Source organism: Seriola aureovittata, chromosome 13 (genome assembly GCF_021018895.1).
Source record: "Seriola aureovittata isolate HTS-2021-v1 ecotype China chromosome 13, ASM2101889v1, whole genome shotgun sequence".
Lineage (NCBI taxonomy): Eukaryota > Metazoa > Chordata > Actinopteri > Carangiformes > Carangidae > Seriola > Seriola aureovittata.
In genome coordinates this window covers 22452319-22478426 of record NC_079376.1, presented here as the reverse complement: position 1 = coordinate 22478426, position 26108 = coordinate 22452319, and the positions used below count along the sequence as shown (strand labels likewise).

The following is a 26108-nucleotide window of genomic DNA, read 5'->3' as shown; positions in this document are numbered from 1 at the left end:
CACAAAGGTTGTTCAATGTGTTTAACAGAAATGAAAAAAAAAATAAAATGCAAATAAAAAACAGTATAAAAACAGAGATTGTAAAATAGATAAATAGATATATTTAAAATACAAGATTGAAAAACAGATGAATGCACGTGTCAGAAAACCTACAATAATTGGGTGTGGATATATTTAATATTTTAAGACAATGTATGAGGCCACATCACAAGATCCATCAAAAGAAAAGAAAAAAAAGAAAACACAGTGCAGTTACAATGTTGAGACCTTAAACACTCACTTAAAATGTGCATCTATAAAATCATAATGTGGCATGTTGCTGTTATTGTTGATATTGGGATGTTGTTTTAATTCATTCTGATCGTCCCTTTTGGTTCAAAAGTCTTCTTCATAGAAAAATGTATAGAATTATGCAAGTTATGTAATGTGTGTAATGTTCTTTGCTACATTAAGTGATGAACAAAATACGGAACAGCTCAGATTTACCTTTGAGCTGATGGTGTTGTTTGGATCTTAAATTGATGGCTAAATGATTCACCTGCCGACTTACCAGCCATGTGATTTTGAAAGTTTCCATAAATTTGTAACTAAATGCTTTAAGGATCATGTTCTCCAGGAAGCTACAAATGTGTGGGGAACAGTGAGGGGATATGACATGTTCCTGCAGTCACGTGGTACACCTTAGACCAGGGGGTGACCCAAGTTTAACCTTGAATAAGTTGTGATGTTGATGACAAAGTTCACCAAATGTTCTGAAGAAACTAATGATTTATATTTATTAAAAAAAAAAGACCCTTCCCTCAGTAATGTAAAATCTGCCCATTTGTTCCAGGGACCTTTATTTAAATGAGGGAGAAAACTGGGGATACTCTCATTAAATATTAAATCTGATTTATCACCTAAACCTGCTCAGATTCCTCTCTCACCCAGTCCAGATGGGGCCTGTAAAAAAAACGGACTATTTTATACATTCATAGCCTGCTGCTGCAGTAAAGCAGGGAACAAAAGACAGTTTACTGTCACAATAAGAGGTTTCCAGTAGAGGCATATCAACACACTGCAGTTCTTCTGATAGTAACCCCGGTGAAAGCAAGGAGTGCTGAAACATCCGTACGAGGCTGGACTGAATAATTAAATGGTATGGTAGCAGTCTGAGTGTGTGATTTAATGAGGCGGAGCTGTGGATCTACCTTGCTCAGTAGCGACAGTAAATATTATACATGATCAAAAAACTGTTGAATTTTGACAGTCTGTGGAAATGGACAATAACCAAGTAGTACTAGTACAGTTTCAGATACTTGAATGTTTGTGCATCTTTTTCGTGCTGTGTTGATAGTTTACAGTTTCCACTCTGACTGTGCTTGTTTTATATTCAGGAGTGCTTAATTTACCTCATCAGAGGTGTCTGTAATGACTCAATCAACACTATTCAGTAATGCACTTGCACCCATACTGTTCAGAGTGAGTTATCGCTCTTTAGCACACAGATGTTTTTCAGTACTGTAGCCGTGATGTGGGGAGCAGGTGTGTCCCACAGAATATGGGTGTTCAGGGAAAGTCTGGGCAGTGTCTTAATGCCCTGCCAAGTCACACCTCTGTGACAAATGAGAGGCGAAGGCAAAAAGACGGCTTTGTGCTTAAATGTGTGGGATCTCTGCATCTAAGCACCGCACCCAAGCATCCCCTTTATGTGTCACTGCTGTGTCGCTTTTGTCTGTATCTATACTGTTTTTATGGGCACATTCTGTCAGACATGCTGTCTGTGCGTATTGAGCTTTGAATGATGTCTGCCTTTGGATGACTGCCTGAAACGGCCGGCCTCCCTCCTTCCCTCCCTCCCTCCTCCTGGCATTTCAGAGGGGCAGCTGGGTCTGGTTGTGAAGAGGTGCCCTTGTGCCCTCAGCCTGCTCTGCAGGGCCACAGGACCCAAACACATTGTGGGCACGCAGGGTGCCAGGCGGAGCACACAAAGGCAGCACATTGTCAACAAGCCACCCACTGTTGTCACTTTCACCCACAGGCTGATTATAAGCTATTGAAATGACAAGGTGACATGTTCTGGTCATGTGTTCTCTTGCATCTTACTGTATATGGAGTGTGATATGAGCACAGACACAGTTATTTAAAGTGCGCATTTCATTTCATCCCAACCTCATTATAACCCTTCAATATGCAATTTTCTGTTAAGTGTGAAGTAAGTCAAACTGTAGAGGCACCCTGCCTTTAGTTTGTGATGCCTTAAAGGTCCTATGTAGTCTAAAGGTAGATGTCCATGTGTTGTTTGATTATAAAGCAGGTCTAGGTTCTATATTTATACTGTGAAAGTATCAAAGCCTCAGTCCACAGAGAAATGCACACAGCCTGTGTTCAGAGACTGAGCCTTAAAACCAGCCATTAGGACTACTGTAACTTTGTGATGTCACAACAAAACAATTACCATCCTCAGCTATGCCACCAGCATGGCCCACCTGGAGTGTTTACGTGAAATCAACTATAGCCTATTTTTCTTCCATCACTTAGAAAACAGTGCGCCAATCAGATTGGCTCACCTAACTGTTGTTGCTAAAGCTCCAGGGAGAACCTGAAAGAGGAGATTAAAAACTACACTTCTTAAAACCACAAATATATCAACACTTCAAATAAAAAACTGGAAAAGTGTCAATATGGATCTTTAAGGCAGATTTCTCCTCACTAGCTAACTGACTGGTCAATGGCTCTACAGTTGTTTTTTAACTCAGTATTCCGCAGGCAAAAAAAGCAGGAATTACAGACAACTCAGGAAAATTAAGATAATTTTATTTAATGGTAAAATAAAATGATGTATTATGACATTTCCAGTGCAGCTGCAGTGGAACATAGACAAAACAACATTTCACAGATCTGCTCATACAACGACTGTCAACTAATCCACTAAGACTTGCGCTTTGAGACAGAGTGCAAATTATACAACAACAATCAGTGGGGGGCAACTTTTTCTCCAGGGTGAGATGGTATGGTCCACTTTAGGGGTGTCTGAAATCGTATGACAAGATTCTTCCGGGCATGAATATGGGAAATAAATTGTCATATTTACAATTACAGGTAAGTAGGATATATACATTTTGACAACAAGGTTGGTAAGACACAAATTAAATCACAACTCTTCATTTCAGAACAACTGGACTGTATCAAATGTCACATATTTATTCTTGCTGTGAGCGATGCTGTTTTTATTTTTTACCATTTACCAGAAATAGTTACAATCGTTAAACTAATTTAATGGCCCAGATGTCTTATTTCAAATATCAATGTGATTAATTATAAACCGCCATAAAAAGGAGACATTTTTCTTTGGCTTGGATTTACAGCTTATCTCATTCTCTCTGCCAGCAGTTATTGCCTTGTTTATCAGCTGTCAAATGGAGCTTGAAGCATCACATCGGGAGTGTATGTTTACTCACATAAAGCTGAGTCGTAAATCAAGTGGGCATCTGAGTGTAATATGCAAACATTAACTGCTAAAGGCAGCTGTGTAATCAAATCAAATCTACACAGTCTGGTGCACATTTCAGTTTAGCTTCCAAATATTGAAGTATTTACACTGTTGTAGGAACTAATTTTAACTACGCCATTAAGGGTACTTACAAGAGCACCGCTGACCTCCTGGGTCATTTGCACATCTGCACTGATGTTTATGCCCGTGTAGATGAGCAGGCCGTGACGTCACAGCCCTCAATCGCTGTCATTTCCGCGATAAAATAACTTCAGCGGGACAGGAAATGAAGCTTTCCTGCAGGTCACTGAGGCTGTGCTGGCCCAGAATGCACCACTGTCCCGGGCTCATGTCAGTGGAGCATTGCAGTGCTTCCCAGGACAGCTCTCATGGACATTGTTTCTGCAAGCCTCATCCAGCAAGAATATTGACTTGAGTCGACTGCAGCCGTTCCCCTTGCTCCTGTGTCAATAACCCTTTGGACGATTCGCTACCACCACATGCAAATATTATCCTTCAAAACATTTTGCCGCCGGATCTCTCAAAGATTCGGCTTAACAGAGAGTGAACTTTATATCTGTTTTCACATATTACCAGATACATTAGTGGGGGAGCGGAGTATCACACCTTTAAAGAGTCTTGGATGGAGCAATGTTTTTGCTTCTCTCAGAGTGCAGATTTCTCACCCTTTGCTACTTAGCAGTTCAGGGGGAAATGGAGAGAAAAGAGGGGCAGGTGGGTAGATACAGGCAGGTTTAAAGAGACTGATCCTGCCGGTGAGGGAGGTTTGTGTTGGCATGGCAATAAACAGATGGAGAGTGGGAAAAAGGTAGAGTGAAGCACAGGGGCTATACTCTGCCTTTACTTTAATCCCTGTTAGGTTTGGCTTTTCATGTAATTACACACATCCTCTTTGGTCCTGCTTAGAGCACAGAGTTACATGGAGGTAAAATAAGGTTGTCTAGCTTGGTTGTTTCTCAACCTATATGTGTTGAATGGAAACTCCACCAATTTTACATATCAGTGTCTGTTTAGCTGACGGGATGGGATGTTAAAACGCTTTATAAACCTTTTGTGGTCTGCTAAGTTGCCTCAAGTGATGTCACTGGAGTCAGGGTTGTTTGGGGCGGAAGACTACAAGTCTGAAACTGAATCTAACCTCTCTAAGACTGAACTTTTCATCATCCCAGCCAATCAGTCTCTCCATCATGATATCTACATCAAAATCACCTCTTCATCACTCACCCCAGCCAAGGTCTAGAGATCCCTGGGTTTCATGTTCGATGACCAGCTCTCCTTCTCTGACCATGTGTACATTTTTCAGAAAAATCAGGCCTTACCTGACTCAGTACGGCACCCAGCTCTTGGTACAAGCTATGGTTATCTCTCACCTTGACTATTGCAGTGATCTTCTGGCGAGCCTCCCTTCGCACACACTGAAACCCTCACAGGGGGGTCCAGAATGTGGCAGCCCGTGATCTTCGATCAGCCTACAAGAGCACATGTCACTCCGCTACTCATCGACCTCCACTGGCGTACCCATGGCCGCCCAGATCAAATTCACGTCCATATTGCTTGCCTTCAGAGTGACTTCTGGGTCTGTGCCATCTGCTTGAACTCAATCATACAGACAAGGAATGTCATGAGGTATTAGCATCCCTGTGCACAATAGTCCAGACTGTTCTTGTCTGTGTTTCCCAGATGGTGGGACAAGCTACCAAAGTCTATCAGGGCAGGGGCGTCCCTCTCTATCTTCAAGAATCTCTTGTGTCTCACCCTAACATGCCTAACTAGCATTTACTATGCACATTTCGGTGCACTTCTTTACCTGATCTTTACCTCACTTATTGAATAGATCCAGTACTTTGTACTTACACCAAGGTCTCCTACTGCACTGAAGCTTTAGCGTCGTCCTTCGCTTGTAAGTCGCTTTGGATAAAAAACATCCGACAAAAGAATAAATGTAAATGTAATGAATCATATCTGGGGGCGTTTAGTCAGAAAAAAATGAGCTTACCAGACCGCTGTAGCCTGCTCCTCATCTCTGTTTGAGGGCGGCAGCTCAAGGCTACATTAGCCACTACTATTATAACACACCCAAATCTCCAACTGAACTGTCAGCAGTCGAGTTGCATTGTGGGTAGTGTAGATGCCAGGTTTTGATGAGGGACAAAAAAAGAACAAAAAGATTATATCTAAGTTCCGCTGCTTCAGTTTTGATCCCTTCTTGATCCCGACAATGTTATGAGTGCAAAGCTAAATCAGTGGAGTACTCTTCACTCTTCAGGTGTTTGATGAACGTCTCTGAATGTGTGCTGCTGGTTTCATCAACGTGGCCCATTTGAGACCACGTCAGCCACATACACACTCATAAACTGTTCCCTGTGGATTTAATGATAAACCCAGTCCATACGAACCATTCCCTCTGCCATGATATACTATACACATCACACATGTGCACTGCGGCCAGGGGTTTTATTGTTATCCTTGAATATGTGTGTTGCCCTTTGTTCAGCCCTTATTTTACCACAGTTAAACACTGGGCCTCACATCAATAAATTATGTGAGCGAGAGCCGTGGTGATATTGTATGACTTCTCTTCCAAATGGCACCAGTGAAGAAACTCCTGGGCCCTTTTCCACATTCTGGCCCATATTTTGTAGTAGAAAGAGACGTGTGTGAATGCATGCGTGTCCCCGTGCCTTGGGGTAGTTGAGTGTGTGTGTGTGTGTGTGTTGTGTGTGTGTGTGTGTGTGTGTGTGTGTGTGTGTGTGTGTGTGTGTGTGTGGACGTGCTGATTAAATGAAGGACGGAAAAGAGGCAGAGAGCACACGATCACTGGAGCTTGTGTGGAAGTGTTGCACTCTGATAAGTTTGTGCGGTCAGGCTTCGAGAGAGGGGTGAACTTCTGCTCACTGTCTACCACACAGGGGTCATCCGCAGTTCGAAAAGGCAGAGTGTTTTGCCTTTTGTAGCTCAAACCTCAAACAGCCCATTTGGTTGGAATGAATTTCTGAATTTAAATTTGAGCATCTGGATTAGTTTTCCACACTGTCCTGCTCATTTAGAGTGCTGTCTGCCTCTGGTTGAGGGGTTTTACGCTTTTTAGATCAATGGAAATTACATGACCCTCACTGGTTTCTTTAAAGATGGCTCACTCGCAACATTGGTAATCATTTAATGATGTAAAAAAAAGTCAACATCTGAGCCTCTGCAGCTAACCTAGCATCACCTTTGACCATCCTTGGCCCCGACTCAACACACATCGCTGCCATTTTTTGCTCCACTGTCACTTTTGTTGAATCTTTTTTCTCATTCCACGTTCTGTTCCTCTCTTCTTTCTTTTGTCTGTCTGAAGAACTTAATGTGTGTGTGTGTGTGTGTGTGTGGTTGGCTCGGCCTCTGTATTGTTCAGCTCTGCCTGAGCTCATATCGTATGCAGCAGTTGTCGAGCACTCTCTGTCTTGAACGCAACCCCAGCGGGTTTTCAAGAATGCAGCGGTTGTTCCAAAAAAAGAAGAAAAAAAAAAAAGTAAAAGAAAAGAAAAAGAGGAGGTCTGCACGCCACTCGGCTGAGCGTGAATGTCAGCGGATAGGAGAAGACAAGAGGAGACTCCAAAGTCAGAAGAGATGGGATCCATTGATTCAAGTGTTCAGTGGAGAGAAAATGAAAGATGGGGGAGGAGGAGGAGGAGAGAGAGTAGCTGGATGTCAGCTTACAAGGTTTTGTTAACAGTACAGAGGATTAGTCACTGTTGAATATCCTTGAAGGAGCCATGCCTGTATGTTTGTGTGAACTTTTTTTTTTTTTTTTTGGCGCATGCATCTGTCCTTCCACTTCCCCTGTATATGCACGTGCACGTGCATCAGCTTACAGTGCATAGGGTGCGTCCGTGCATGTGTGTGTGTGTGTGTGTGTGTGTGTGTGAACGTGTTTCTGGCAATGAGTGAAGCTTTGAATCCAGGTCCGCCCTTTTGAACCCAGGCTCCAAGAACAACATCTCTCACCCTCTGCTTTCCATACATTAATCACAAGGATGTTCAGCTTAATTTCTCCTCCGGCCTGCAGCCTCTCTCCCTGTGAGGTGGCCCCGCAAAACCCTCACAGACAGGCGCATGAACATCGCTGGCGTCTCTGCCAGCCAAAGACGTGACACTGTTAGAAGACGAGTATTTTTAACAGTTGGATCCGTCCCGCCTTGCTCTAGTTCCAGTGTCTGTTTTACATCTGAATCAAGTCATATCTAATATATTGGATTTATTTTTCGCCACCTCGGCGTTGAGTTGAGGCTGAGGCTGCGGCGTCTGTGTTCAAACAAGAAGCACATTGTCTGCCGAAAAGGTTGTGTGCGTTCTCTGTGATTTCAATGCATTGTCAAGGACCGCTGTCTGTATGCATGCATGCACGCGGTATGAGCTTCTTGATCTCATCCAGGCGCTGCTGGGAATCAGTGGATTATATGTCTTGTATGAGAGATTTACTGGTCATGCCAGGTAAAGTCTGTGTGTGTGTGTGTGTGTGAGTGTGTGTGCGAGTGCTAATGTTTGCATATACATCTGCTGGAAATCTGGGATTGATCCTCTGTGTAGGGGAGTATAGGATAGTAATTGGATGATTGACATTTTTGCATCATGTTTTTTCCATGCCTTCCTGAGCCAAGACCAGCGGTGGGAGGGTGGTGGAACTTCTGACATCAAAACTATGTATCTGTTATAATGAGCAGCAATAAATCTCCGCTCTCAGACCCGCTCCCTCTTTTCCTCACTGTCTCTTCAATGTTCTGACTCCTTCCTTCTTCGCTCTTCCTCTCTCCCTCCTTCTCTCCCTCTTACAAGCCTTCATTTGTTTGAAATGTATGAGGACTATCAGGAATCTTAGCGAGTGGGAAGGTCATTTACAATACAGCCCACAGTGTGCTCAGTAGATGTGACATCCCTCAATGTTTACATGTCCTGTCGGTCATTTTCTCCCAGAGAGGTTAATGACATGCTGCTTTCTAATTAGTTCAGCTAATGAGGGTTGTCAGCAGGAACCTGGATAATCTCTGAGTGTGAAATCTTAAAGTTTCTATTGTTTGTAATGTATTCAGAAGCTGTTCTTAACCTAAGTTAGTGCTGATGTAATAAGTCTATGAAAGGAGCACTTTAACGACAGTTTACTGATATTTAACATGTGAAAACAGTGGCGGAACTTTATGTTGTCATAGCGATGTCATTAGTATTATTGCTGCCTCGGGTTGTGGGCTACAACTTTATACCAGAAAGCCTGTGTTGCAAACTGGAAATGTGGAGATTGAAACATGTGGGCATTTACCAGGAACGGGGATTCTATGGGTTACATTATGAGAACAATAGGATTCAGTGTTTGTGGTCAGGATATCTCGGCCTCTGCTGCTTCCTTTCTGACAGTTGTTTTTTTTTTTTAAGTAAGTCTCTTGTGAGTTTCCCACCTTTTGGAATTGCTATATTAAATCACTGGGGTATCGTACCTTTTTAATCAGCTGCTTCATTGACAGAACATTAACAAACTATTTTGAAGACTGATTGTTGAGTTACTTATTAAGCATTTACAGATTCCCGCCCCTCATTATTGGATGGTTAGCCATGAAAGTTTGTAGCTACCTTCATAGGATGAAGGCCTCAGACTTTGATCAAAAATTTCATCTGTTCAGTCCTTTGGTTTATGAGTAAATACCTGCAAATCTAATGGTTTTCGATTCAGTGTCAGTTATACTTTGTGTTAAGTGCTGATTAGATCACACCTTACTCTCCAGCTATGATACTTGTCTTAATCTGTGCTCATCTTCCTTCCTGCCTCCATCAGGTTTGTCACACGCTTCATCGAGCTGGACGGCCTCACCTGCCTCCTCAACTTCCTGCGCAGCATGGACTACGAGACGTCAGAGAGCCGCGTCCACACCTCCGTCATCGGCTGTATCAAGGCCCTGATGAACAACTCGCAGGGCCGGGCTCACGTCCTGGCCCACCCGCAGAGCATCAACACCATCTCGCAGAGCCTGCGGACGGAGAACATCAAGACCAAAGTGGCGGTGCTGGAGATCCTCGGGGCCGTGTGCCTGGTACCTGACGGACACAAGAAGGTGCTGCAGGCCATGGCGCACTACCAGAAATACGCTGCTGAGAGGACTCGCTTCCAGGTGAGAGAAACTTTATTTATTTATTTATTTATTTTCTTAGCAATGTCACAAAGTGATTTTACAAAAAGAAATAAAACCAGACAAGAACATGAGCACTGAGGAAGAAAATAAATAAGATCAAATAAATAGGAAAAAACTGTATAAATAAAAACATATGTCAAACATTTCTAAAATACTTAGGGAGCATTAGCTGGAGACATGGAGCAGACAAGGACTATGGGAAAGGGCAGACAAAATATTTCATAGTGATGCTTAAATAAATCACACTGTGGTCATTTTGATGAGTTGGAGGCTCGTGCTGTAGTGCCTCAGACTCTTGGCCTCAGGTTAAATCAACACACAGGACATATTAAAGGCAGGTGAGGACATCAGAAGTTATGGAGGTCAGGGAATGTGTAATGCTTTAGTGACTAGCAGGATTCTGAGTCAACAAGCCACATCTCACGCGTCCCTCGGGGTGTGAGCAAATCATGCCACCTCGGGCTAAGCTAACACAACAGGAGCTGACTGATTCAGAACTTACGAGGCCTTTTAATGTTGGTTTGAGTTATGATTAAGCTGCTGAAGTATGTCGGGGGGGGGGGTCAGTGGAAGAGAGAGAGAAGGGTGTGAGGAGTGAGAACGAGTGGCCGCGTGTCACCTAGGTGTCGTCAGTGTTGTGTTACAGCAGATCAGTTTTTGATAAATCATAATGTCTCCAGTGAATTGTTGCTTTTGTCACTGACACAGTTGCTAACTCTCCCATCTGTCCTGATCATTTAGACGCTGCTGAATGAGCTGGACAAGAGTACGGGCCGCTACAGAGACGAGGTCAACTTGAAGACAGCCATCATGTCCTTCATTAACGCTGTGCTGAACGCTGGAGCTGGGGAGGTCTGCATGAACACCCATGTGCCTCTTTAGATTCACACTATCAACAAACATAGGCAAACCTTAGCTGAATATAGTGGGAAAATAATCATGTTCGTTGTTGAGGTGAAAAAGTAATTGTATGTTACAACCAAGCCAAAATACCTGCTTAAATTTAAATAAAAAAAAAACATTTCGGGAAATATATGCTATAAATAGAAGCTCGGCACCACTGTACAGTAAATATGAATCTACAGCTTGCATCCAGTTAGCTTAGCTTAGCATACAGACCGGAAACATGGACAAAAACAGCAAGCCTGGCTCTGTCCAGCTGTAATAAAATGAGCCTACCAGAAACACATTTTGTCAACATTGGCTTCAAATTTACCGCAGACACATGAAAGTGAAATTTTCTCATCTAAATCTGTATATCGCAAACATGTACAATCCAATATGAATGTGATTTGTTTGTCAAGGGCTTGTTTGGTCTTTGCGCTAAAAGTGTGTTTGTGAAAAAGTTTGATCGCCTTGTCTTATTGTTAACGCTTGTGTTTCCAGGACAACCTGGAGTTCCGTCTCCACCTAAGGTACGAGTTCCTGATGTTGGGCATCCAGCCCGTCATCGACAAGCTCCGAGAACATGAAAACGCCACTCTGGATAGGTGAGAATGAACCCTAATGAAATGATCACTATTCTGTGTTGCAGACCAAAGAAGGGGTGGTTCTGTGTAAGAAGTTCTCTCAACCCCATTGTATTTAACTACTACTGCTACTCTGTTGCTCTCTAGGCATTTGGACTTCTTTGAGATGGTGCGGAATGAGGATGACTCGGAGCTGGCCAAAAGATTTGATATGGTGAGTAATATACTCCCCAGACAACAGTCTATTTTGTTGTCAGATTGTGACATCAGAGACTTCACTATTTTGCCTGTGTGAAGTCAAACAGAGCAATTGTCAGACTCCATTCAAAAGTGGTTGTGTTTCTTCTTAACAGGCCCATATAGATACTAAGAGTGCCGGTGCCATGTTTGAGCTGGTCAAGAAGAAGCTGAGCCACACAGATGCCTACCCCCACCTCCTCTCCATCCTCCAACACTCCCTGCAGATGCCCTGTGAGTAGCTGCATACAGGTTTCCATGTATCTGAGGTCTGGGGAAAACCTTTGATCATATATGGAGTGTACCAACTTTAGATATTGAACTCATAACAGTTTACTTGGACTACCCTCATCCAGATAAGCGTGGCGGTGGCAGCCTGCAGCACTGGCAGCTCTTAGACAGGATCCTCCAGCAGATAGTCCTACAGGACGACAAGGGGGAGGACCCCGACATCGCCCCTCTGGACAACTTCAGTGTTAAGAACATCATTCGCATGTAAGTGGAACTTTCTTATCCCCAACCGAAGTGCAAACTTGAAAGGGGTCATGCGGTATATTTCCTCCTCTGATGCATTTACATGAACGTATAAGTTATTTTGTTTTATCTGAATGATTATCACATGGTTGTTCACCATCCTCAGGCACTTCTGTACTGTGAGAGGTGATCCAGGCCAAAGATTATACTGTGATTTATACCAGTGTCCATCGCTTTCTCCATGCCTCTTTTTAAAAGCTTCCTCTTATCCACTCAAGCTGTAAACACGCTCTCGTTTCTGGAAAAATCTTGTGGTTAATGCGTCCAATCAGCATCACCTCTAATTCACAACCTCTAATTCACTTCAAAGAGGCAGTGGAATATCATGAGTTATGCATCAGAGCTTTGGTGGAGGGAAACGTTTACAGTCATCATGTGTAATAAGGACTTTTAACACTCTCAGTTTGCCTATTCTTCCTTTCGAGCTATTGTGCCAGTGATGGCAGAGGAGAATGTGACTGCACGGGAAGATTAGGTGAAGTGAAGGTTTGCAGCATGGGGCCGTGGGCAGAGTCGGAGGAAGCCAAAGTGAATCGGCATGAAAGCGGAAGATGGAGATCAAAAAGAAATTGCTCTAATCGCATTAAGTAGGATAGGCCGGCCAAGTCAGCCATGTTTAGGTGCGGTGAAGCAGTCACTTGGCTTCATGTAGGACACAACGGGGGAAGTAATCATTTGAAAAAGGAAAACCAAGCGTTATGACTTGGAAGTAGGTGTTTCGCATATGTCATCATGGGCAGAGTTTACACTGTCGCTCAGAGAGATTTGTTTCCAAATGATCATTGACATTTGCTGGTTTTTGTGGTCGTGGGTTTTCACTGAATTTTGAAACTAATCCGGACGTGTGTAGGTAGTGTTAAAAGATGGCATTCGGGGCTTTGTCTATACAATACATTTGGTGTGTGTTTCTCTTTTTGACGTGCTGTCATTCTTCTCTTTCACCATCTTTCTCTTCCACCCTCCTCCTTTTTGTTATTTCTGAACCAAGCTTGATGATGAAGATGAATGTGTTTAGTCTCAGCAGTGAAAGCACCGTAAAATATGTTGCGTGGTAAAACTTTGGCACCAGCTAGCTCCTACTTTGTTCACTAATTCAGCCGCCATTATTTGTGCAATCAGCACACTTGGAAATTCTTTCCAGTAGCATACAGAAAGCGAAGCTGGACACTGGACGTCCATTACTGTCCGCTGCAGATTCATCACCATGGTCAAAACCTACGCCTCACTTTACGTTACTGCCAAAGAATTGTTGTGTTTCCATAAACTCTCTTAGAGTAAATTACGCCTGGAAAAAGAGCGCATAAACTGAGATCCCCACATTGTCCTGGCTCTGTGCCGGAGGCCCCGACAGTTAACGGGTGCAAACGCACAGTCTCGTGCCGTGCCGCTGGAGCAGGGGGGGGCGGGTTAAAACAACTGTTAAAACAACGAGGAGACTAAGCCATTCATCATCTGCGGTCACCATGACGATGGGTCTGACTAATCACGTGTGCTCTTGACCCAAAATTAACACTCTTGTACAAATCATATTTTTCCACAGCTATGTTAAAGGCATTTATCCGACCAGTCAACAATACAGTCATTGTGTATTTTTGTTTTAATGAGGTGTAATTAAAACTGTACTGACTTTGTAATCAAGTTCAGACAGCGCTGCTCACTAACACAAACACTTAGAAGACCTAAATCTGATTAATGACCAATTTGCCTTTAAATGGCCTTGTGGATTTCCTCGTGTGAATTGATTGCAAGCATTAGAGTGTGAATCATCACCACAATGAAGTTACTTTGTCCTCATTGGCCTCAGCACTATTCCTTTTCAGACGTTTATTCTTGCATTCTCTCTTTTTTAATGCTTGTTTAAACTCTGTTCTTAGTGACACTGAAACATGTCTATTCTCTCAACTCTAGCTGTGGCTACCACCGATGCTCAAGGTTTCCCTTTCCAGTCTTTATTCATCCCAAAAGATTCCATTCAATCATCTTTTCATTCTTCTTTCATTCATTTTTTACATGGACTTCATATTTTTCTCTTTTCCTCTGATTGCTTCATTATCAAAAACACTCATTTCTCACTACTGGATCAGTGTAACCCTGTTTAACCTCAAGCTTTCTGCAGAACTAAGTGCCAGGATTCATAACTCTAAATATAATTGATTTCAGCCATGCAGGATTTATTTTAGCACTAATTTTTCTTCTATGCAGCTTATAAGAGCAATCTGCATCAACCCAGTCAATGCTAGTAATGAATCTAATGACTCACAAAAAGAAAGTCAAAAATTAGCGTCACAGATCAATGGATTTTCAATCCAATGATTACATTTCTTCAAAATTTGGAGGATTGACTTGGTTGCACCGCAGTTGACCCCCATTTTGTGCAAGGCTGTGATCAGTGCATCTGTCTGTTTTTGTGTTGGTTCTTATTGTTGTCTGCCTGCTTCACAGGTTGGTCAATGAGAATGAGGTGAAACAGTGGCGAGACCAGGCCGAGAAGTTCAGGAAAGGTAATACTTGTTTGACACACTACACACTGCACTCTGCAGGTTCAAAGAGAAAATGCATCATCAGATACATCATGCTTTTTTTTTCATCTCCGTTGATCTGTTTTTTGATACAAATGTGTGAATCTGTATCATATATATACATTTCTGTTTCCTTTTTAGATCATGTAGAGCTGCTAGCTAAACTAGAGAGGAAGGAGCGGGAGTGTGAAACCAAGACCCAGGAAAAGGATGATATGATGAAGACTTTGAACAAGATGAAGGACAAGCTGCAGCGTGAGGGTGTGGAGCTGCGCTCGGCCAGGGAACAAGTCCTAGACCTATCGTCACGCATCAATGACATAGCTGTGAGCAGGGCCGCTTTTTATACCTTACAATATGACATACAACACACTGTACAAGCCAGTAATACACTGTTCTGTCATCATGTAGCTAATTGATATTATAGTATTATTGTAAGTTGTATTGGACAAAATCATCCACAAATGAATGTAATGAAACATAACTTTTTTTTTTACTGTATAATAATATATAATAACTTAATTTTTATCCTCTGTTTCCCCTCCAATAGGGTGGCAGCGTGTCTTTCCCGCCTCCTCCACCTCCTGGCGGCCCCGTGGCACCACCTCCTCCACCTATGATTGGTGGTTTCCCTCCGCCTCCTCCTCCGCTACCCTTTAGCTGCCCGCCTCCTCCCCCACCTCCTCCCCCACCAGGCGCCCCGCCTCCTCCACCAGGAGCCCCTCCCATGTTTGGAGCCCCGCCTCCTCCGATTCCCTCTTCCTTCAACTCAGCGAGCACAATGCGTTCCAAGTCCATCCCTCAGCCTTCTCATCCCCTGAAGTCCTTTAACTGGTCTAAACTAGGAGAGGTGAGAGAAGACTGAGAACATCTGTACTGCTAAACTATTTTGCTGTTGTGTGAAAACATTCAATAGTTTTACTTCAATTTAAGCAAAAAAATTTCTTTTTGCAACTATGAAAGCAACGATTGTCCAAGACGTAAGATCATTTTATAAAAAACGAATTCATTAACTTAAAGGTCCCATGTTATATAAAGGAAGATGTCCATGTCTTTATTGATTATAGATCAGGTCTAGGTTCTACATTAATACTGTGAAAGTATCAAAGCCTCAGTCCACAGAGAAATGCACACAGCCTGTATTCAGAAACTGAGCCTTAAAACCAGCCGTCAGGACTTCTGTAACTTTGTGATGTCACAACCAGGCAGTCAACGACCTCAGCCATGCCCCAAGCCCCGCCACGTGGACCCACCATTCAACCTTGCAGGATTTGATTTCTCTGAGTGTTTACCTGAAATCTGCTATATTTTTATTGGATCACTCAGAAAACAATCAGCCAATCAGATTGGCTCATTGACCTGTTGTTACTAGAGCTTTAGAGCTTGAGAGAGGAGATATAAAACTACATTGAGATGGTTTTTGGTTCTTAAAACCACAAATATATCTTCTTATGGATCAACACTTCAAATAAAAACAGGAGAAGAGGAAAATATGGGACCTTTAACATAAATGGTTGTTAGTTTTAGTTAAGTTTTACTTCAGAGCTTTAGGGCCCTACAGATCTTATGATAGTATGAGCATGGTTATTCTGCAGGATATAGATGTGATCTTTTAACTGATATAATTGCAAAATAAAGTCAAAACATATCTTTATCTCTGATTTGAATAAGTATGGAAACAGCTCAAAACTTACCCTCAGTGTTAAAAACAGTGTTAAAAGTTTAATCTCTTTTGTTCTTTTAACCCCTTTCCAGAATGTGATCAATGGCACCATCTGGAACGACATTGATGACCTGAAAGCTTTCAAGATTCTTGACCTCAAGGACATAGAGAAGATGTTTTCAGCCTATCAGAGACAGCAGGTTTGGATTTGTTCACAAGTGGATTACAGTATTGTGGAGTATAGTTTTATGACTTGAGGCTCAGTGCGTGTATGTCCGTTATATGCCTGTTGTTTGAATAAGTGAGTTGAGTAAGAGTTGTGTTTCAAGTTTGAAGTTTGCCTTGATTTATTTATTTTTTTTATGTGTGTGAATAAGTGAGAGTGTGTGTGATGGGCTGTGATGGGGATGTTGTAAGAGGACTCTTGAGAGTGCCGAGGGTCCAGCTCCAGGCTATCAGGAGCAGCTGTTCACTGCTGAATGCCTTACTGTAGAAATGCCACAGAGCTCAAGCTTTGCCCTTGTATCTGCAGAGCGTTTGTGTGAGAACTGGTGAACTGTCCGGGTTTTCGTGGGCTCATGAATCAGGGCAAACACAGAGGAAACAGTTAACACCACTGAAGTCACGAGTACTGATGATACAGGCAACTTTTTTTCCTGAAGCTAGTGCACTAAAATAAAGAGGCAGTTCACTAAGTCATGTTGAACCAGGAACTAATAGGATAATTGCAGTGTGCACGCCTTTGGGGCGATACCATATAGTGCATAGCAATTTCTTAATTCTGTGCTACAAACAAATTAAATACCACTCATCATATGATAAAATTGGCTTCAATTGCACAAATTGATATATCTTACCCCCTCTAATGAGTTTAAGTGGAATGTTAATGTGCCCTAATTAGTTTCTAATAATCACAGTTTAAAGCAAGGTCTTTAAGGCTCAATGGAAGAGCAATACATAATCTCTAAGAAGGCATTATACATGTTGAATTCCTGTGTAATGCATTTTACTGCCATGCTTAAAAGCCCCCTGACAGCTGAGAGCACAACTATTCTTCGCAGGCTTTTATTTAAGAGTAATGGGTCATTTGAGGCTGTTGCTGACAGTGATTTACTGTGGGTATTTATTTGTACAGAGCAGGTTTTTATTGGCACAGGCCAGCGGTTAAATGTAGATCTCTATGGATATAGCCACATAAAAACCCAAGATCTTCCTGGCTTTGACAACTCGGTTCCATTTGGTAGAAGCGAGATTCAATTCGAATGGACAATATTGCAAAGTTTATACATGGCATAATTGCTTTTTTTTTTTTTTTTTTAAGCTTGTCTTTGGTCTCCCTTTCAAAATGGGCTCTTGTTTACATTTGCCCTCCGTAGGATTAGTTACCACACTCATTTTTCATGTTCTTGTTTTTTTATGTCAGGACAGATGTAGATGCAATCAAACGAATACATTATAACAACCGTGACCTCTTTAAAGCAGAAGCCGGAATAGAGCAGAGTTTGAAATCTGTTTTGTTCTCCTATGCCACACAGAGGTATTTCACATTTCTAGCTTTCATGAGCTCCTGATGACTTGGACAGAAGGTGATTATTGTGTTTCTCACAGAGGGCTTCCCAGCTTCAGCTTGTAGTGTGCGTAGTTATAGTTCTTTTCTCTAGCCACCACTTTTTCTGCTTGAAGTGCTAATCTTTGCATGTGTTTTCAATTTTTTTTTTTTTGTGTCTCTCTGCACTCTCCGACTGCCTGGGCAGGACCTGCTCACTAACCAATCCTTCAAACAGGTGAGTTAAAGGTCTTCCAGCATCTTCTTTTTTTCCTCATGGTTACCAACCTTCATTGCTCTGTCACCTTCTCCTCCGCAATGCAGCAGCAGCAGCAGCAGCAGCCGCCAACGGTCCAGTTATTTTGCATCACTCTGCTGTTTTTTTTTTTTTTTAGTATCTTTAAGCTCAGTGTTTCGGTTTTACAGCGTTATTCTTTTAGTTTAGTCTCACCGCTCTCATTAGTAGAGACATTTCCCTCAGGAGCTGGTGAAGACCACAGAGCTAAAAGGTTTACATTCAGGTAGCTTGACATGACTCCAAATGAATGATAATGTTGCTCTGTGTCTGCTATAAAATAAATAATAATGACTTTATTTATATAGCAATTTTCTTAACAAAGATACAAAGGGCTTTACAAGAAACAAGTAACACTAGATAAAAGAAAGATCCAAAGTACCTGAGCATAATAAAAGCACAAAGATGTGACAGTGAGTGAAAAGGGGCAATAAAATATGTAAAAACAATAATTAGGGTTAAAATAGTATAAATGACACAATACCAAAGGCTAAGACAAAGAAATGTGTTTTAAGGAGGGATTTAAAGGAAGATAAAGTGTCTGATTTGAGTTGGGAGAGAGGTCCAGAGTGTTGGGGCTCTAATAACGAACGCCCCGTCACCCTTAGTGACAAGCCTTCACCTTGGGGTGACCAGCAGGCCTCCTTCTGCAGATCTCAATTCTCCGATTGGCACGTACCTTGTCAATAAATCAGAGGTGTAATTGGGACCAGAGCTGTTTTAAAGCCTGAGAAGTCAGCAATAAAATTTTAAAATCAATCCAAAATCTCACAGCAAGGCAACGAAGGGAGGCGAGCACCGGAGTCATGTGATCGTACCTGTTAGTTCCAGAAATAAGACGAGCTGATACCAGAATAAAACACATTACGATAATCAAGCAGAAAATAAAAATGCAACTATTTGCTAACACATTTACTATACCATCGCATGAATTCATTATTGCAGGTTTAAAGGCCTTATTTTCTTCTCACTATAACAGTGCAGAGTATATAGCAAATGAAAGACGGTGCGTAGCTGGTTGGCTGTAGACTTGGACAGTTTCCCTTGGTGGAGCTTCAGAAACCCCAAACGTAAATGGAGCATTAATCTTCATCATCATTGCCATATTGTTCATTATCATCTCCATTTTCATCTTGGTTATTGTGTTGATTACCATCATTACCATCATCATCTTTCATTGCCTTAATTGTGATAATTGTTCGTCATGAACTAAGCGGGGAAAGTCTGCATGTTAAAAAAAGCCCTCGCGCTCACGTTGCCTCGCACAGGAGAAAAAAAAAAAAAACACCTGACCACATTTCGATCAAGCCACTTAATAACTGCTATAAAAGATGAAGGGGCGAGTCTCCTGTTACATTGGTTTGAGTGTACATGCAATACACAAGCTGGCAAAGCTGCCTGTAGCGCGTGGGCAGAGAGGGCTTTGGCAAGCCCAGTCAATGGGAGTTGTCCCCTTAACCCAGTGCCAACCTCAGTCTGCTGCCAGGCAACGTGGGTCAACGCGGGCATGGAAAAATGACACTTTCTTTACAAGCCGCATCTGTTTTACATACGTCATACCCGGCAACCTCAAAATGGACATTTTCTGGCGAGCAGGAAACCAGCTCGGACCATAAATAGAATGTGTTTAACATTCAGCCCCGGCCACTTTTCTCAGACATGTATTCTTTCCCCTTGTGGATTTTTAATTTACTACATTTGTGTGAAGCTTACAAAAATATGTGACTGGCCTGAACCCAGTTTTGAACAGTGTTTCCTGTTCCTCTGAGAGGTTTATGGGCCTGCCTGCATTGTGTTTGCCGCGGTGACTCACCAAAAAAAATCTCCCACTCCCAAGACCTGCTTTAGATTTTCTCCGCCATGAATTCGAGTTCTATAGTTTTTTTTTATTAATTTCCACAGCTTTTTTAAATGTGTTTTCATATAGACCCAGTCCAGGGTGTATAATTTTTAATGAGGCATGCATTATGGCTTCTGAGAATTGATGCATAACACTTGACAGACACAGTCAGTGCAAAAGCAGGTCAGGGAACTTGACCTGAGGCCAACTAAAGTATTTGGCTGGAGTGCAACCTTTTTGTCTGCGCTTTGTAGTGGCAGTGATCAAACTGTAACAACTGGCCTCAGATCTGCTCCAAATTAACACAATGTTAAATTCATAGAAGAGGTCGTGTCGTCTCTGAACGAGATAAAGATGTCAAACAGATGCGAGGAGGAGAGGTCTCATTTTGCAGGCTTTGTATTTTGTATGAGTGGAACTATGTTGCAAAGTCTCTGTCTTTATGTTTCTGCAGAAGGAGACGGGCTCCATGGATGACATATACGTCAGCACGCGGAAGGTCAAAGAGCTGTCGGTCATCGACGGTAGACGTGCACAGAATTGTGTCATCCTGCTTTCAAAGTAAGGGTCCCTGTTCCGAATGATTAATCACGCTACATCGTACCCACAGTAAGCAGCTGGTCACTCTCTGTTCATTAGATTATGATTCTGAACAGATTCCCCATTCACAAGCTGATGTGGAATAAGTGGCACTGCAGTGTTTGGGTCAGGAGGTTGAGTTGTAACTTAAGTGTGGAGCTGCTTGAGGCAGGTGCTCCTCATGTCTGGTGCAGGAAATGTGTTTTTAATAGACACACAAGGACATCTGTCAGTGTAATCGAATGATGTTTTTTTTGTTTTTTTTTTTCCTGAAAGGAAGTGAGTGCCATATAACAGACAGAACGCACTGCCCAGGGGAGGATGCATCTCAGATTTCGATAAGGGTTTTGTCTATTTTTAAGTATTGTATTTTCCACATAAAGCCATATAAAATCAGTTAAAACACATAAAATTGACCTACTTCCCAAGGGACTTAGTGTCCCACTATATCTGAACCGGAATCAATTGTTATCATTAAAACCAAACCGACAACATACCATTTGTATGTCTCCTAACAGCAATGATCCAAAGCTCTTTAGAGGATTTGAATCCTATTCCCCCTTCACAGATCAATAAACAGGCTTTCTGAGGCCTCCCTGTGCCTGATGGGACTGAAGCATGGTCACTGAACCCACTTTCGTGTCAATAGCAAATGACCCGAGGGTCTGAACTAGACCCAAATGGGGTCAGCAGTTGATCAATACAGCTTTGATGCACAGACTAACATTGCTGTTGTTGATCACAACCCAGCACACTTAACTCTGATCAGCCGCGTTGAAAACAGCTGGCAGTGCTCTATGGACTGACACTGGATCAGACCGGAGTTTCAGTGTCCACCCACTCGCAGTTTTCTGTATTATGTGTTTGTCATGTGGTTCTTAATTAGATTTAAAGGTTCCATATTATACAAAGGTAGATGTCCATGTGTTTGATTATAAAGCAGGTCTAGGTTCTATATTAATACTGTGAAAGTATCAAAGCCTCAGTCCACAGAGAAATGCACACAGCCTGTATTCAGAAACTGAGCCTTAAAACCAGCCGTCAGGACTTCTGGAACTTTGTGATGTCACAACACAGCAGTCACCGCCCTCAGCCATGCCTCACACCCAGCCCACCTGGACCCACCATCCAACCTTGCAGGATTTGGTTCCTCTGAGTGTTTTACCTGAAATCTGTTACATTTTTATTCAATCACTCAGAAAACAGTCGGCCAATTAGAAGAGAGACTCAGAGCCTCCTCTCTTCTCATTGGCTCACTGACCTGTTGTTATTAGAGAGAGGCCTGAGAGAAGAGATGTAAAACTACATTGAGATTGTTTTTGGTTCTTAAAACCACAAATATATCTTCTTATGTACGTCATGTATGTCATGTATGTATGTATTTATGTATGTCAACACTTCAAATAAAACACAGAAGTGGAAAATATCAAACTTTAATAAATGATTGAATGAATTAAAACAATTTTTTTTTCCCTTTGCAGGTTAAAAATGAGCAATGAGGAGATTAAGAGGGCGATCCTGGAGATGGATGAGAGAGAAGAGCTAGCCAAAGATATGCTGGAGCAGGTAAGGTTCAGTGTTTGATGAATGATCATACATGTAAGATAGCAGTGCAGCAGCAGGGCTCAATGACTCTATTACGACTGGTCGGGTAGGTGAAAACATTGATTATGGATTTGATTGATGAGAGCAAGAAAATAGATTTTTTTCTATTGTTCAAAAAAAAGGCTTCAAAGGGGTTTAACGCACTTTGCCTCATCAGCACCTCATCCAGTCAAAGTGGCAAGGAAGCAGAAAGGAAACAACCTGAAATGTTTCAGTGTGTAGTGTTAAAATTTTGTAGAGATCTTCATACACATGAACATCTGGATTAACAGTGTCCTTGTGTCTTTGCAGCTGCTGAAGTTTGTCCCAGAGAAAAGTGACATGGACCTGTTGGAGGAGCACAAACATGAGTTGGAGCGCATGGCCCGGGCTGATCGCTTCCTCTATGAGATGAGCAGGTACGCAGGACTGTGATAAAACAGATGGAATATGTGTCTGACACAAATGGATCCTAAAATATTGAAAAGCACAAAAGCACAATGTCTGTTGAACAAGAATGAGGCAGTGAAGAGGAGGAGGAGGAGGAGGAGGAAGAGGAGGATGAGGATGAGGAGGAGGAGGAGGCCGGAATCAGGAACAAGCATCAAACTTCAGGGTGATTCATCATTTAGCTGAGAAAGAAAATTCATGGCTGCCCTTTGAGGACTCCAATCACATCACAGAGTGGAGACATTTTAAATCAGTGCTTTTATTGTGTTAGTACAAGATAATCAAACCTTTTTTATTTCCCCTTTAGAGAAATATTACCCATGTCCACTTTCTTTCCTTGTGACCACGTCTCCTGTGGTCTGAAGAATACATCTGGGATTTAGTTATTTCCTTTTTTATTTCTCGCTATTTAATATCCCTGGTCCCTCTTTTGAAATTCCTACTCCCTCCCTTGGTAAACCTTTGAGCAGGTCTAACAAACCCATTTGTCAGCCTTGCAGCTTGATGGGAGCCGAGTAGATGATAAAAGGCCCGTGAAAACTGAGAGAGGGAGTTTTGTACGATTGGGTGACTTCAAGCTTTGAACTTAACACTCCCCTGGAGACAAATGTAACTCACCTCCCTTTATGTTTTTTTTTTTCCTTTTCTCCTCCTTTTACCTCTTTTTTCTCTTCAACAGAATTGACCACTACCAGCACAGACTGCAGGCTCTGTTCTTCAAGAAGAAGTTTGCAGAGCGCCTCGGTGAAACCAAGCCTAAAGTTGAGGGTGAGTACAAACACTTTGGATGTTACTAAAAGGCAGAGGAAGCAGAAGTGAAGTGTCTGTGATCACTTATTTAAACCTGCGGTGCAGAACTTCTGCCTCCCCCTTCTGGCAGTGAAAGTAATTACACAAACACTCTCCAAAGAGGAAAAGCCATAGCAAGGGTGATCTGTTTGACCTCGACATTGACTGCTTTCTGTTTTTATCCTGTAAATAAGCAAGATTTTTTTATCTGGCGCATCAGAAACTTTTCTTGGACGCTTCCTAGATTTTTTCCGCCACGCTCCTTGTTGCTGCAGCCTGCCATGTGTCTGTCTGTACTGTTGCTCCCCTCCTCAGCTCTGGCAAACCAATCATTGCTCGGTTGATGTAAAAGGCGTCGGCACCGGTGCACAAGCACTGGAACATCATCACAGACACCAGAGTGAAAACTGCAGGGCTGAATGATATGCACAAAAAAAAAAAATTTTTTTGGCAATTGTGATGAGTCACGCTTTCAGTTGGAATGGCAATTTTTGCATTTCATTTTCACCCCAAAAAATATAAAGGTGATGGTGATGATGTGATTTTTGTTGAGTCTTGTTCCAAACAAGCTTGTTCCCTCACATCTGCAGGATATGATCTATAGTCCGAGGCGTCTCTGTAACACCACAATGCTTCATTTATGGTTTGTTGTGACACATTTGACCTTTATTAAAACAAAATGATGATCCTGAGATTTGGATATTGCACTTGGTCGTATTACAATTTTGATAATATTTTTGATTAATTGCCCTAGTATACTGTGCAATACACAGAGGTTTACCTTCTGCTGACGGGCTTAATCAGCGTTATGTGAACTCTCCAGCTTTAAAGGATAAGACTTCAATGTTTTCGCTTATTGTCAACAAATCCAAGAAAAGACCAAAACCAACAGCTGATTGATTGTAATAACAAGCATTGTCAACCAAAGCTACTCCCCTGTGCCACAGAGCTCCATTGTTGTCCAAGAACTCGTCAGTACACAACAGTGAGGCACGCTGTTGTTGCTTCATTAACATGAACACATACACATGCACACAGTTTCCCGCTGCTGGAAAAAGTCACAATGCGCGTTAAACGTGTTAATTTAATCCACCGCAACAAATGCTCTATTTTCTCCTGTTTGAAGGACGTTTGCCAAAAGCTACAGTCCCCAGCTCAGACTTCTCATAAAATGAAATGATTTGTATTTCTGAACACTTTGTAGAGCTTAATCTGAGGAGGAACTAATAGGCTGTTAGTCTGGTCATGGAATTTGTAGACACTAATTAAAAAAAAAAAACCATTGTATAGCAGCAGCTTTTCCTTTGAAATGTTGACATTAGTTTAGATCCTCTGATCATAACTGTCCTAAAACAGTACACAAGTTTCAAACACTCAAAGTGTCATCAGCTTTGACTAATGCTTTTCATGATTCCTTGTGAGAAGCCTTCTGTGTGTTAAGCGTATGTGTGTGTGTGTGTGTGTGTGTGTGTGTGTGTGTGTGCATGGTGAGAGCGGGTGGCCGACTGTATATTGGCCCTCTGCAGTTTTTTCCTGCGAGCCGGCTCCCAGGTTACCAGGGAGGCTGTTTTGGAAAGCTGGCCCGTGTTGAAAGGGGAGAGCCTCTCTCGTAAACACTGCAGCTCATTTCAAAGACTGCAGGAAAAGCCTTCCAGTGAGACGTGTGCGTGCACGTGTGTGCGCGTCGGTGCGTCATGACTGAGCTGTCGTAGCGCCTGTTCGAGCCACAGCTACTCGGAAGACATTTCTCTGGTGGCCTTATTGCCCACCGGGGCTGTGATAGGCACTTCACTTTATTTGTGCCAGCAGTGTTTTATTCGCAGTGACTGTTGACTGACATGTTTTTGTCAGTTAGTCTTTTCATTCCCCTCTCAGATTAGTCTAATGTATTTTCTGACAGACATCTCTCCGGCTGCCAGGGAGGGGAGGGACATACCAGCAGTGCTGTAATCCAGAGAGTTTGAGTATTGATTCAAGCCTTCAGAATATTTCTTGTTGGATCAAAATGTTCCCAGACCACACTATTCATGGATGCCTGTAATAGAGTTCTCATCTCCTTTTATTATTAATGCTACTTTGTCATATACTCTGGATGAGAGCATGTTTCTCTGGACCACCCGGCATGTTCAAAGGAAGACAGTGCAGTGTGCAGCCAAGCCTTTCTGCATCCAACAGAACACGGTCAGCACAGCCAGAAGAATGGTTCCCATGCTGTATCACAGCAGAAAGAACTATAACAATAACAATGTGGACTTTGTTAATGATTTTCACATTCACACTGAGGTTTCTTCTGTGGAGAGGGGGAACCACCTGCACTTTGCCAGACAAGTCTGTTCTCAGGGGGGAGAAGAGGTGGACAGCACGGGGTTGTGTTTGGAATATTCCCCTCCCCCTGCTGTTTTATGGATGGATGGAAGAGTTTGATGGGTTTCCCCGCTGAGCTGCCCAGTTGTTGTGGGGAATATTGATCAATCATCATGAAGGATGTTAAAACTGAAGGAAAGGATGAGAACCTTTGGGCCACATACAGCTGAGGCTTTAGTTTGCATGTGTGTCCACGGGGGCTGTGTAGAGAAACAGGATGGAAGGGAAAGGAAAAAAAGCCAGTTTATTATGTAAGGTGTAAGTTTAAGCAAAGTGCATACACATGTGTCACCAACTGTATGAACTTTCCAGCTGCTTCACTCTCTCTCTCTCTCTCTCTCTCTCTCTCTCCATTCTCCTCCAGCCATCCTGAATGCATCCAAGGAGGTGGTTCGAAGCAAGCGGCTGACTCAGGTCCTGGAGGTGGTGCTGGCGTTCGGCAACTTCATGAACAAGGGCCAGAGAGGCAATGCCTACGGCTTCAAGGTCTCCAGCCTCAACAAGATCGCTGACACCAAGTCAAGCATAGACAGGTGGGCCAGGGGTGGGACTTCAAATGAATCCTGAGAACACCATTGATATATTCTG

General features: G+C 42.5%; 1 protein-coding gene across 8 annotated transcripts in view; it reads left to right on the top strand.

Moving 5' to 3' along the window:
- Positions 1–26108, top strand: part of daam2 (dishevelled associated activator of morphogenesis 2) — a 98749-nt gene that overhangs the window by 63880 nt on the left and 8761 nt on the right. For 5 of the 8 annotated variants that reach the window (XM_056392808.1, XM_056392809.1, XM_056392803.1 and 2 more), the window contains exons 6-22: positions 9297–9630; positions 10393–10503; positions 11038–11141; positions 11268–11334; positions 11474–11591; positions 11714–11852; positions 13800–13823; positions 14334–14392; positions 14552–14736; positions 14961–15260; positions 16166–16273; positions 17828–17857; positions 20209–20315; positions 21815–21899; positions 22230–22336; positions 23047–23135; positions 25885–26053. In XM_056392808.1, the coding sequence (XP_056248783.1) occupies positions 9297–9630; positions 10393–10503; positions 11038–11141; positions 11268–11334; positions 11474–11591; positions 11714–11852; positions 13800–13823; positions 14334–14392; positions 14552–14736; positions 14961–15260; positions 16166–16273; positions 17828–17857; positions 20209–20315; positions 21815–21899; positions 22230–22336; positions 23047–23135; positions 25885–26053 (2136 nt within the window). The remainder of the gene's footprint in view (positions 1–9296; positions 9631–10392; positions 10504–11037; positions 11142–11267; positions 11335–11473; positions 11592–11713; positions 11853–13799; positions 13824–14333; positions 14393–14551; positions 14737–14960; positions 15261–16165; positions 16274–17827; positions 17858–20208; positions 20316–21814; positions 21900–22229; positions 22337–23046; positions 23136–25884; positions 26054–26108) is intronic. The other 3 variants (XM_056392804.1, XM_056392805.1, XM_056392806.1) reach the window with 3 other exon arrangements.